We start from the raw sequence: 13,418 nt of genomic DNA on the forward strand, positions 1-13,418 counted from the left end.
CACTGTTTGGGGTCCCCCTCTTTGGCTGTTCTCAGTGACCCTTTCACTTTCCAGCAGGGCCTTATCTGAGCCCCTGTGTCAGAAGACATTGTTCTGTTTTTGCAGTCAGTTCACTGTCTCTACTCAAATCTCATAGAAAGATTTTGCTTTGTTTGTAGGTTTATCATTATTATGTTCTTTTTTTTTTTTTTTAACTGCAGAAGAGGTATTTTCCTTTCCTTGTTGCGTCTTTTTCACTCCAATTCAAAGTCTATACTTTCTGTGAGCTTTCTGTCACCCATCAAAGAAGATTTCCCTGACCTGATATAAATACCACGTTACCCAGACCCCTTTCTCTTTTCACTCTTCATTCCTTCACTTTGCTTTGTTAGGGTTTTCATAACAATTCTCTGACTTCTCTTTTTTTCCCAAAATGTTTCTGTCTCTGTGGCCATGAGAGTGAATGCTGTGTCTCCTTGGTCTGCTGCTATATCCCCTGGGCCTACACAAGTGCCTGGCACTCAGGAGAGCTCAGGAAATATGTGTTGAATCAACTACTGAAATCTTTGCATCTCACCCAGTGTCTGGTACAATCCTGGACCTTCCGTATGAAAGACCCAAGTGAAAAAAAAAAAAAACAAAAACCCAAGAAGCCAGAGCAAAAGGGAGAAAACCCTTAACTTACTCTTTTTGTAGTCACTTTCTAGTTTCTCATTGACTGATTGATCAGGGGAAGGGAAGGATGCAGAAGGGGGAAATATCAGTGTTGAGTTGAAAGCTCTCAGCCCCCAATACCTGGCCCCCACAGGCTGGGAGTGGGGTGGGCTTTTTCTGCCTGGACCACCTCCTTCACATGGAAGTGAAGGTAATTACACAGTGGCCTTAGCCTATTCACTTCATATCCACCAAAGAAAAGCAAAGCCTTCTTTTCCTTCAGCTGTCAATGGGGTGGTAGGAGACAGTAGGGAAAATGCTATGAGGTCATATTTTTTAGGTCCATGGATTTGTTACAAGCTGTTCTGAAAATAGTACAAAGTAGAACAGTGGAATAAATCCTCCTATACCTGGTACATTGTGTGGTTTTGTTTGCACAACTTTTATAAAGCCCACCTGGAAAACCAACAGTTATTGCTAAGGTCTAATGGAGTCTAATGGTGTTGCCTCCCCTAGGAAAACATTTCTAGAGCATTCTATAGAACTGCACTTCTTATGCATGATCTTTTTTGTCTCTGTGGTACTTTTTATACCCTGCCACCTACAGACATCTCTCCTAAAAAGCAGAGTTACCACATGCACAACCAGCATGCTTGGTTCACACTGCCGACGGTGGTCTCATCACCCTATTCAGTTAAATGACTATATTCATGGCTAATTCTGTCCTAGACTAGAAGGGCAGAAATTATCTCACAATGCTTTATATCTCCAGTGTTCAGTTTAACAGCCTGGAATGTAGTTTGTACTTGATAAATGTTGAGACAGTGAGTCAGTGAATCCATGTAAAACAAGAAACTTTATGATCCAGGCACAGTGATCTGGTGTTAGCATTTGGACTCTCTTTTTGGGGCTTATATTCGATTTTTTTTTTTTTTTTTGGTCTACATGCAGGCACTCTGATTGTTCTGAAACACCCCTATCCCAAAAAAGTGGAAGAACCATCCATTTATGAATCCGTCCGGGTTCACACAGCAATGCAGACGGGAAGATCAGAAAATGACCTGGTGCCCACTGCGCCTTCTGTAAGTGGCCATCCATCTGCCCACCGGGCTCACTGTCCAAAAGCAATAACATGCAATAAGTTACACACATTTTACAGTACTTTTGTTCACATAAAATTCTACCTTGGGATATAAAACTGGAAAAGGAACGTAAAGTTCTAAGCCTATGGCTCATGTGGTCCAGGGTAAAGTGTAAAAAAAAAAAAAAAAAAAATTAAAATGCGATAGTGATAGGATTTTAAAGATTTCAAAAATGGCACTTAAATCCTGTCCTTACTTCACCAAACAAGTTCATGGTAGAATGTGCGAAAGATGTTTATGGTCACACAGTTGTCTAAACGGTTATTCTATAAATTCATTAAAAAAAAAAAAAAGTTATTTTACATTTCAACTTTCTCTGGAAGAAAAAGATTCTCCACCTTTACTATAAATTCTCAGGATATTATTTTCTTCCCTGGCCTTTTTATTGCTTATGTTTTTCCTTCACTAAATGAAGGATCCAGACAGAAGCATTTGGACTCCTTTGTAGCATGTGAGCCATTGTTCACTTTCAGTGCAGTGGGGGCTTTCATTGCTCTCTTTGGAGTCCACTGACGTTTGTTCTGTGAGCTGTGACCCTGCAAAGATTCCTCTCCAGCACCTTCTTCCCTTCACTGTGCCCAGGGCGCCCTGATTCCTTTCCTCTTTCTCATTGGCTGCATGCTCTCCTATAAGGTATCTGGTTGTGTCCTCATGATAAAGAGGATCACACCTAAATGAAATGTCAAGCACTAGTTCTAGATAGCAATCATTATACGTATTTAGCTACAGATTAAATGAAAACATGCATGACTTTTTTGTCTCTGCGGCCGTACTTCTTCTACCCTGCCACCAGAGACATCTCTCCTGAGAAGCAGATTTACCGTGACTTCCCCTTAACAGTTTTCGGCGGATGGCCACTGTCTTCATCCGCCTGGATCCTCCTCTTCTCCCTGGCCTGACCTTATGCTGCTGTCCCACATTCACGCTGGAAGACCCCACGTTTCTGAATGCTCCTCCTCTCCTCCCTGCATCTGAAACCCTGCCAACATCTCTGCTGTTCCCTCATCCTTAGAGGCTTGCATCTGGGATCAGTCTCTTCCAGAAAGCCCTCTTGACCCCTTCTAGCTTCCTCTAACACCCCGTCCTCTGTGCATGCTCTGCTCACCTTTATCCTAGAATCATCGGACAGGAGGCTGGCTACCTGCACGGAGTCCCCACTTCCCAGGAGCCTGAGACTTTACCCGGAACTGGAATCATAATCAGTAGCTTTATAGGCTAATCAGGTTCACGACACATTACATTATTACTACACTACGTCCACTCAAAAATAAAAATCCTGGAAATTGGCTGAGGAAGATGTTTTAGCTTTTTTACAAAGGGACGTAGAAGACCTCTGAACTAGAGAAACTTAGGAACGCAAGACAGTAAATAGTCTCAAGTCGAAACAGACCAGACAATACAACATGATCCAACCAAGTCTTTGTTTTCCGGTCGACTGTGCTTTTCCGGGAGAAGGCAATGGCACCCCACTCCAGTACTGTTGCCCGGAAAATCCCATGGATGGAGGAGCCTGGTGGGCTGCAGTCCATGGGGTCGCTAAGAGTCAGACACGACTGAGTGACTTCACTTTCACTTTCCACTTTCATGCATTGGAGAAGGAAATGGCAACCCACTCCAGTGTTCTTGCCTGGAGAATCCCAGGGACAGAGAAGCCTGGCAGGCTGCAGTCCATGGGGTCGCACAGAGTCGGACATGACTGAAGCGACTTGGCAGTACTCTTCCTGTCCTTTCTCTTCACCATCCTACCCCACCACCAATCACTTCACCATCATTTTCATTCGTACTCTCAGTTTTACTTTACATTCTTCTCTGTTACCTTCCCCTAAAGATATCCACTCAAGGTCGATCAAACCAGACCCTACTGCGTGCGTCCTTTTTCAATAGTAGAATGCAGATAAGACCGCACTTGTGGAGTTGGTGTGAGCATGAGACATGGGGCATACTTAGGTAGAAACAACCTTCTTGGGATCAAATTCTGCAAGCTTTATTGCTTGCCTCCTTTGCCCACTCCAGGTGTCAGATGGACTCACATGCCCAAGGATCCAGCAATGAATATATGCAGGTTCTGCATAATGGCATTTTAAAAACAGTGCTGGAATTCCCTGGGGGTCCAGTAGCTTGGGGGTCCTATAGTTAGGACTCAGCCGTTTTCACTGCCCAGGCTGGGTTCAATCCCTGATCAAGCAACTAAGATTCTGCAGGCCAGTGACAAGGCCAAAATTAACTAATTAAAAAAAATGAAACAATGGTGAGTGGATAAGTTGAAAATGTCTTCACTCACACTGTATAATGATAAGTCCATGACATTTGTTGTGCATTGATATGGACAGAAAACTAGAAAGATTTTCTAGTGGATTCTTGTGTCACAGTACTCCTCACTACGGAATGAACCAGCCAGCTAGGGAACAGTCACCGTCTTATCAGGGACTCTCTTCCCCTGGCTGAACACAGGAGTTCACAGCTTTGATTGAGGGCTTGCTTCTGGGCTTCTGCCTGCTCTTGTGGAGATGCCCTTCTTGCACAAGCACTGGCAGTGGAGGAAGGTGATTAAGTACTATTTACAGGAAAAAGAACTTCTTGCTTGAAGTGAAAATGAAAATAGGTGTCCTATCACCCAGAAATGTAGATGCTTCTGTAAAACTGTTTACCATCCTTTGGCAACTGCATTTGGGGAAATGATTGTTTATATATTTCATACACAACATGGAGTTGGGCTTCTGAGATAGGATGAATTTAATTAATTCGTTTGCTTAGCAAACTTTTTAAGAAAGTGCCTACAATGCACTGAGGACTGTTTTAAGCACTGGAGGGTTGGCAATAAATTAGGCAAATGCTCTGCCCTCATTGAGCTCACACTGTAGTAGGGGAATCATGACAATCATCAGCAGAATTCTAACCCAGATTCTAATAGGAAATTAGAATTGATGCAGTGCCACACTCCCATCCACAGATTCCATTTAGGCGTCAGTCATCAGTTTTCTTAGTAAGGCGCCTTAGAGCATAAGGATGCAATCCAAAATCACAAGTTGCCTTTATCTGTCCCGCCTCTTGAGTAGGCTTCATTCTGGAACACGTCCTCAGTTTATCCCACCTGATGGCTTTTGACTAAAATTAAGGCAGGCAGGGCTTCCCAGGTGGTGCTAGTGGTAAAGAACTTGTCTGACAATGCAGGAGACATAAGAGATGCTGGTTCGATCCCTAAATCAGGGAAGATACCCCGGAGTAGGAAATGGCTACCCACTCCAGTATTCTTGGCTGGAAAATTCCATGGACAGAGGATCATGGAGGGCTACAGTCCATCGGGCTGCAAAGAGTTGGCCATGACTGGCATGAGCACACACAAGGCAGGCAGATAGAAAGGATGATAGCCGGACTAATGCTTTAATTTTAAAATATTTAGGTTGTTTCCAATTTGGGGCTATTAACTCTCTTCTTCTAGATGAGAAGACTTAAAAAATAAATCTGCTGCTGTATAGATATTTCCTTTCTTACCTCCCAAGACCATAAATAAAATTGGTATGCTCAGCTCTTTTCTCTGCAGCCTTTCACTTATCTATCAAAACCTTAGAAAAATACTAGATTTATCATATGTTGTTTGGATGGAGGTAAGATGGAGTCAGTAGCATGATTTCTTAGTGTGATTTCAATTCTATCAGTATCTTCCACAAAATAATTTATCTTTATTTTGCCTCTGTAGACTCAATAATCCAAAATGGTAATTTTTTTCTGTTTCCATAATATAATATCCAAACTCAATTCAGTCAGTTCAATTTCTTCTAATGTCAAAATGAATCAAATTGATTATTCAATATCATATTCACCAATGCTATTAAACATTATTTAAATGAATACCTGGGAATTTCATTGTTACTTCAATGCCCTAAGAATTTTAAAGGAAGTGGTCATAGTCATATGTTATTTCTGGCTTTAAATCTTTATTTTGATGGTTGCTGTTCCTCTTTTTCCTTGGTAGGGAGAATTCATCTCAGGAACAAATACTGTGGAAACTCCCATGAAAAAACATTGACATCAATCAAATCATTTCCCAATTTTTATTCATTTTTTTCTTACTAATATAAGATGTATTATGATATCATAGAACAAAATAGCCTACCATGAATCTAATTTCTTCAGGAACGTATGAATTTTGACATTTTTTCACCTGAGGGTTCTGGTTTTATGCAAATTGCTATTCATACTGTTCCCACCATTCCTTATACTTCATAGGTGCCAGCTATGTGTCATACTGTTACCCTTGAATTATTGATAGGTGAGATAAAAGAAATGACTCATTCTCACTTTAAATCCTTTCTGGATGAATTAAGTCTAAATAGATATGCACTCTTGAGAGTCTATCCCATGGAATATAGGTCTCAAGAGATAGTCTGTGAAAAAAACAAAGGGGTGGGGTTGGAGAATTATATGATAAATTGTAGAAAACGTGCTTTCTAATTCACAAAGCAGTTTAGCAGAATACAGACTCCGGGAAGTACAGAAATACCTCTTCTTTGCTTTATCCAAAGTTGCCCATGTACTGAGCTTATGGCAGTGTGTGTGGCCGTGTTTATGTACATAACACCCCAGCAACAATCCGAGCAGCTGGGATGCACAGACATCCTTTGCCCAATGCAGGCTCTTAGAAATGGTATAGCTTATATAACCTGGTTGACTGCAAAGTGCTAACTCACGTCAGAGGAGAATCTGTGCACTGTTCTCTGTTGCTGCAAAATCACACCGGACAATCTGGTCTGAAAACAGTCTTTACCACACGGGAAGGATTTTCAAGTGCCTCAATGAAGAAGGAAAGGCAATTACTAAAAATCAAAGGCAAATTCGTTTCATTTTAAAATAGGACAGAAATAGACAAAATTCAAGTTGTGATAGTCCTGGGCTTCATTTGAGTGTTTATTTCTTTTTCAGCTGGGCACCAAAGAAGGCTACCTCACCAAACAGGGTGGTCTGGTCAAGGTAAGGAAGCACGTGGCCTCCAGCATCAGCCACAAAGAGAGAGAACGCATCCTGGGGGCTCAGTTCTCATTTTGACTTTTAAAAAGCAGAACTGCCTACTCATTTTGACCCAGCTATAACATTTACCTGTTTACAGAATTCATTTTGATGGCTAATGTTAGTCAAAATTCTATAAAATCACTTGACGATTCTTTGGCAAAGTGACATGTATGAAAATAGCTTACCTATCATTAATACTCAAAACTTAAAATCCTTTTGATGCAACAATTGAGGATTAAAGTAGCAAATTAACTCTAGCACATATCTTTTTTTTATTCAATAATTTTTTTACCATCTCAATCATTTTCTAAGCCTTTAATTTTATATTGGGATATAGCCAATTAACAATGTTATGGTAGTCTCAGGTGAACAGCAAAGGAACTCACCCATTCATATACATGTATCCATCCTCCCCCAAACTCCCCTCCCATCCAGGCTGTCATATAACATTGAGCAGAGTTCCATGTCTAGTACATACCTTTGCCTTTTAAGAATTTTTTTTAGTTAAAAAAAAGTCAAAATTTTATGAAATGTTTACTTAACAGTAGACAAAAAAAAAAAAAAGAACAACAGGCCAACCATCTCACTGGTACTAATGTAACTATCTTATAAAATCCCAAATAAAACAAAATTTAGGACTTTACTAGTTGGGAGGTATTCAACTGTTTTGTTTATGTGACTGTACCTTTAAAGGTACTCAATTTCATATTCATGGGCTAAGAAGGCCTTCATGGAGTGTCTGTTCTTTCTCATTTAAAGTGTCAGGGCACTGAATCTCTCAAGGGTACTGGCCTGCTTGAATTTAACCTAAATATTTAGTTATTTTGTCCCGACTCAAGTGTATTGTTCCTGGGAAGAGGAAGTATTCATGTTCGTAGCATTATTTTTAAATCCACTGTTACTTCCTTTAATTGGGAACATTGCCACCAAAGATGATGAGCGTTCAGTTAGTACAGAAGAAGGAGACCAAAAAAAAAAAGGGAGACAGAGGGTAACAAGACAGTGGGTAACATTTTTCCACCAATGACCTGGAATTTCTAGGCAAGGTTTAGAATAGCATGTGGTTTGAGGTTCCTAAACCTCAGTTTGTTTGTTTGTAAAACAAGAATAGTAATATTTGGCATTGTATGAGGGCTGTCTATAATGTATATAAACCTCCAAGGATAGTATGAATTTTCAATAGGTGCTCAAAAATTATATCTATTCTTACCATAGTTTTATTAAGATTATTAAGTCTTACTAAGATGGAAATTTTAGTGGTTTATTGTAATGTAAATCACCTTAAATATTTATGATAGGTTATTTCTTTTTATTTGCTTAAAAATGTTAATGATATCTTTGCCTCTGTTATGAGCTTAAGGCATGGAATCATTTTAATTTTTTAAACTTTAAAATTGTAAGGCTCACTTTGAAAGTTTTTTTTTCTCAGAAATAACACCACAAGAATATTTCATTGTATCTAATCTTGTAGGTACTTTTACAACAAAAGGAAATTATCCGGTCCAGATATTATAATCGTGTATGCAAAGCCTACATGTTTCATTTTTTTTTTTTCAGACCTGGAAAACGAGGTGGTTTACTTTGCACAGGAATGAACTGAAGTACTTCAAAGACCAGATGGTAAGAAACATGATCATATATTTTCCCTTTAAAAATGAGCTCTCGAAATGAAAAGAATATCTGCCTTTTAAAATCCCTGAAATTTATAGGAAACATCCTATAAATGACTGGAGATGAGAGTTCTTGATTCCTGATATGAGCAGAGCTTTCTTGCATAAATGAGACCTGTATAGCAGACACTGTTCTCAGTCTGGCTAACCTCTAGCTCTCAGGGGCATGCCACCCCCTATGTTTAGAGCAGTGGAATTGTTCCCTTACCACATTGGGTGGACTGTCTCTGTAGCAGTGTTCTCCTCTATTAAAAATATGTCCATTTATCAGGTCTAACTCATTAAGCAAATTTAAAATTATTTCATCTCTTCTCATTTTTCCTACACAAAATTTCTGAGAAAGTGGATGTCTAAAAACACAGGAGAAAAATATGCCTTCCTTCCACGTGTTAAAAATCCATCTCCACCGAATTTGAATTGACAATGAAAGTGTCTTTCTAATGTCCGATTTCATGAAAAGCCAATCCCCAGATAAGCATGTGGCTTTCCTTAGGAAGTTTTTCTATTATCAATTCCTGTAGTGGAAGTAAAGTTAACAGTCACTCATAGTGGAAACTTGTTTGGGGAATGAGTGAGGAACAGATTTGTGTGTGTGTGTTTTATCATGACATAGTTTGTCCTTTTGTTTTAAGTCACCAGAACCAATTCGGATCCTAGATTTGACGGAATGTTCAGCTGTACAATTTGATTATTCACAGGAAAGGGTAAACTGCTTCTGGTAAGTTGTTTTATAGAGGAAATGTTTTTTAAAATCTTCTTGCCAGACACTTATTTTAGCAGAATAAAAAATTGTATGTCTAATGTACACAGATGTTTTGATCTGAGGCGGTACATGCATATTAGGAGTCCTTTCAGCTGAATGTGACATAAAATCTCATTTGTTGTTGTTCAGTCGCTAAGCTGGGCTTCCCAGGTGGCACAGCGGTAAAGAATCTCCCTGCCATGCAGGAGAAGTAAGAGACGGGGGTTCAATCCCTGGGTTGGGAAAATCGCCAAGTTGTATCTGATTCTTCTGTAACCCCATGGACTGTACCCAGCAGGCTCCTCTGTCCATGGGATTTCCCAAGCAAGGATACTGGAGGGGGATGCCATTCCCTTCTCCAGGGGATCTTCCCAACCCAGGGGTCAAACCCACATCTCCTGCACTGGCAGGTAGATTCTTTACTACTGAGCCACATGGAAGCCCTATACTCATTTAAAGCCGTATAAACAAATAAGCAGTTCTGCTGGGTCTGATTCTTTACATCGCACACTGCAACATGATGCCCATGGCAGGATGCCAGTCACATGTTAGACAGCTTTCATTCCTTTGAGATGTTTTATTCAATTTTAGTTATAACTTTGCTGACTCCAAGAATGAGTGATTTGTGTAATTATGACAATTCTTGCAGATGGCACCAAACTGTTTTATTCTAACACTATCAGTGTGTCATGATAATTTTCCAACTGGGAGGAGTAAAGTGTCTTGAGAAAAAAGTGTTTTATTTCCCACCATTTATTTTAAAGTTTTTAAACATATAAAATTTGAAAGACTTACATGGACCTCTGCTCAATGTTATGTGCCAGCCTGGATGGGAGAGGGGTGTGGGGGAGAATGGATATATGGACATGTATGACGGAGTCTCTTTGCTCTTCATCTGAAACTATTATAAAATTGTTCATCAGCTATACTCCAATACAAAATAAAAAGTTTGAAAAAAAAAAGAATAAAAAAAGTTGACTTATATACCCATATACCCTTCACCTAGATGCATCAATCACTAATATTTTGCATATTTGCTTTATCTCTATCTATTCACTTTCTTTTGTTGAACCAATTGAAAGTAAATTGCAGACATCATGGCACTTTCCCCGTGAATATTTAAATTTGTATCTACTAAGAATAAAAATATCACCTGTAGAACAATATCACTGTCCTACCTAAGAAAATTAACATCAACTATTGTTAATTAATGATTGGATAGTATCAGCCAATGATGGAAATCTTTTTTAAATTCACATAAAGACACTGTACACACTAACAGGGGTTTATATGTCTCATGTAACAACCAATCGGGAGGCAGACGGCTACACTGACAAGGTCCTGTCCAATGTCTATATAGTTCTTTTGGTCTTTTCCTCTTGCTTACTACTTCAGGGGCCAAGAGAAATAGTCTAGCTGTAGGTCTCATATTTTCATGTAAGCCATGAAGAAAGATGCTGGGATGGGAGGAGCCAGGTCTGCCCTATCAGGAAAGCAGACATTTTCTCAGAAACTCTCCTATCATATTTTCCCTCCTATCTCATTGGCCAAGACTGCAGCCAATGGCCATCGGCAGCAGCAAGGGAAGCTAGAAAAGGATACTAGTATGATCATGATTGCGCTTCCCAGGTGGCTCAAGTGGTAAAGAATCTGCCTGCCAATGCAGGAGACACAGGTTCAATTCCTGGCTCGGGACGATCCCTTGCAGGAGGGCGCAGCAATCCTTCCCAGTATTCTTGCCTGGAGAATCCCATGGACAGAGGAGCCTGTCAGGCTGCAGTCCATGGGGTCGCAAAGAGTCGGACACAACTGAGTGATTGAGCATGCACACATGATTATAATTGGCTCTAATTGTAATTTATTGCCTGGGGTTCTGTTAGCAAGAAGAAAGGAAAAATGATCTCTATTAACAGGTAGTTAATCATGTCTCTCATAAGGAGTACCAAACAATGACAATTCCAGCAATCAGTCACACCCCCTCCCCAATTTCCCCTCTGTCTACTAGTTGCCCAAGGGGACTTCACATCAAGGTTTACCTTTCATACACAGAGACTTACCTCTTGTCTATTCAACATTATTTACTAGTGTAAACAAGATACGTCGCTTTGGTTTTAGAGTATAGAAACCCTTCTGGTTTCAGTTCAAGGCTTTTTTTATTTTTATTTTTTCACGAAAAGGACAAAAAATTTTTTTTAGTGTTTTGTGTCTCAACTGTTAGGATAGGAAGTGTGGGCAAGATATAAATCAGATGATTTTTTAAGTTAATTAATTAGACTGCATCAGGTCTTATTTATGGCATGTGGGATCTTTTAGCTGCAGCGTTTGAACTCTTAGTTGCAGCGTGTGGGATTGAACCTGGGCACCCCTGCATCGGGAGCTGGGAGTTTTAGCCACTAGACCACCAGGGAAGTCCATGAGTCAAATGATTTTGACTCTATAACCCAAGACACAATCAAAGGAGGAGTTAATTCTGTTCCTAGAACAGTCTTTCATGCCAGTAGGCAAGTTTGTCTTCCCTTCAGCAAAGATTTTCATGGCAAGAAGGAGGCAAAGTGAATAGTTGAAGAGATTTATTGTCTCCTTTGCCGCTCTGAAAAGTTAAAACTGCCTTCATTCACAGAGGCCGCTGTCTTCCTTGTTGCAGCCAGCTAACACAAATGAATTCCTTCAGCAAACTCTCTTATTTGTGTTGCTTGTTCTTTGAATTGTAGCACAAGTTCTGAGCCATGTAACAAATCAGCGGAATAAACACATGTGTGTATTCAGCCTAGATCATGAACAATGAAAGGATCTGGGTTTGACCTGGACCTCTTTCCCACCTCCATCCCACTCTTTGGACTCATTAAAATATATAAATATGCCTGTAAAAATAATAATGTGAATCTACAACATTCTCAACATTTCTGCAGTTTGCCAGCAGGCCTAGCTCTCTATATACAACTCCTGAGGTTCTTACCCAAGTTCTACGTCAATTCTTTTTCCACTTGGAATACTTTAATGAGTGCTCAACTAATAAGATGTTCAATGGTCTGGAATATCTTACATTCTTTCTTTTGTCTTATCAGCTTAGTATTTCCATTCAGGACATTTTACCTCTGTGCAAAGACAGGAGTAGAAGCTGATGAGTGGATCAAGATATTACGCTGGAAGTTGGTAAGTTATTCGTGTCTCTGAATGCCTAGTACTCCCAAATCACATGTTGATGATTTCAAACTTATTTCTACTGGAAGAGTCAGGGAACCCCTGAAAACCTATGGGAAGTCAACATGCAGGCTTGTGGAAGAGTCTCTTCATTCTTCTCGAACATGGAAGGGTTGAAGAAAGGAGTAAGGACAGAAGAATGAGGCTGCACCGGGGTCTCATTGCCAGAGCCTAGCCTAGTGTGTATCAGACTTCTGATGTCTGTCAGACTTCCTGTTAGTGTGTGGGTGGTCCAAGTTGGCCTGGAGGAGGACGTGTGGTACCAGAAGGACAGATAAGAGGAACGCTGACATACCTCTGTAGTAGAAAATCCTTTTATATTGTCAGAGAAGGTGGACTTGCCAGAAAGACTTAGCTTAGTGTCCTGTATAATCGTTACTTTGTGCAGGTCAAGGACAAAAGGTATTCTAATTTATCTGCTTTCCATATACCTCCTGGGAGGAAGACAAAGTGCTTATAAGAACATACTAGTCTCATGCAATTTTTGTGCGTGTGTGTGTTTGCAAGTTAGTCAGTTGTTAGCCAAGAGCTTGTCAAGCTTTCTCAAATTTCATATAAATACCACCTTGAATCCCTTGATGTTTTCAGCTATAGACAGTAATCTCCAATTTTCAAAATGAAATTAGCTTATATTTAGAATCTTACTGAATAGTCCTTTCTAAATACTAGGATTTTTGCCTTTGGTTGTCTTTTCAATTTTAGATCCAAAGAGCTATAGCCCTCCTTTTGAGATAGTTCCAATGTATTTGATATTCAGTGGGGAAATATTTTGCCATATGAAGTCTTTGCTCAAATATGAATTATTTTTTATTGTTTCTGTTTGATAACTTTGAAAGTGACACATAATCATTATAGAAAATTTAAAGTAAAAACAGCAAATGAACATTTCAGATTTCTCCCTTTGCATATAAACATTTAAAACCAATTTTAATCATTCTGTAGTGTTCTTCATCTGCTCACTTAACAATATATCATGAACATTTTTCCATATGAATACATTTAGATTTATATCTTCATTTTGAT

At 39.6% G+C, this 13,418-nt stretch overlaps 1 protein-coding gene across 4 annotated transcripts in view; it reads left to right on the forward strand.

The window, feature by feature from the left end:
* DAPP1 (dual adaptor of phosphotyrosine and 3-phosphoinositides 1) overlaps positions 1 to 13,418 on the forward strand; it is a 55,357-nt gene that overhangs the window by 41,327 nt on the left and 612 nt on the right. For 2 of the 4 annotated variants that reach the window (XM_086406740.1, XM_086406741.1), the window contains exons 4-8: positions 1,585 to 1,715; positions 6,696 to 6,743; positions 8,340 to 8,402; positions 9,085 to 9,170; positions 12,260 to 12,347. In XM_086406740.1, the coding sequence (XP_086262866.1) occupies positions 1,585 to 1,715; positions 6,696 to 6,743; positions 8,340 to 8,402; positions 9,085 to 9,170; positions 12,260 to 12,347 (416 nt within the window). The remainder of the gene's footprint in view (positions 1 to 1,584; positions 1,716 to 6,695; positions 6,744 to 8,339; positions 8,403 to 9,084; positions 9,171 to 12,259; positions 12,348 to 13,418) is intronic. The other 2 variants (XR_015165712.1, XR_015165713.1) reach the window with 1 other exon arrangement.

Source organism: Bos grunniens, chromosome 6 (genome assembly GCF_055505025.1).
Source record: "Bos grunniens cultivar Pamir isolate PY7600 chromosome 6, Bosgru_T2T1.0, whole genome shotgun sequence".
Classification (NCBI taxonomy): domain Eukaryota; kingdom Metazoa; phylum Chordata; class Mammalia; order Artiodactyla; family Bovidae; genus Bos; species Bos grunniens.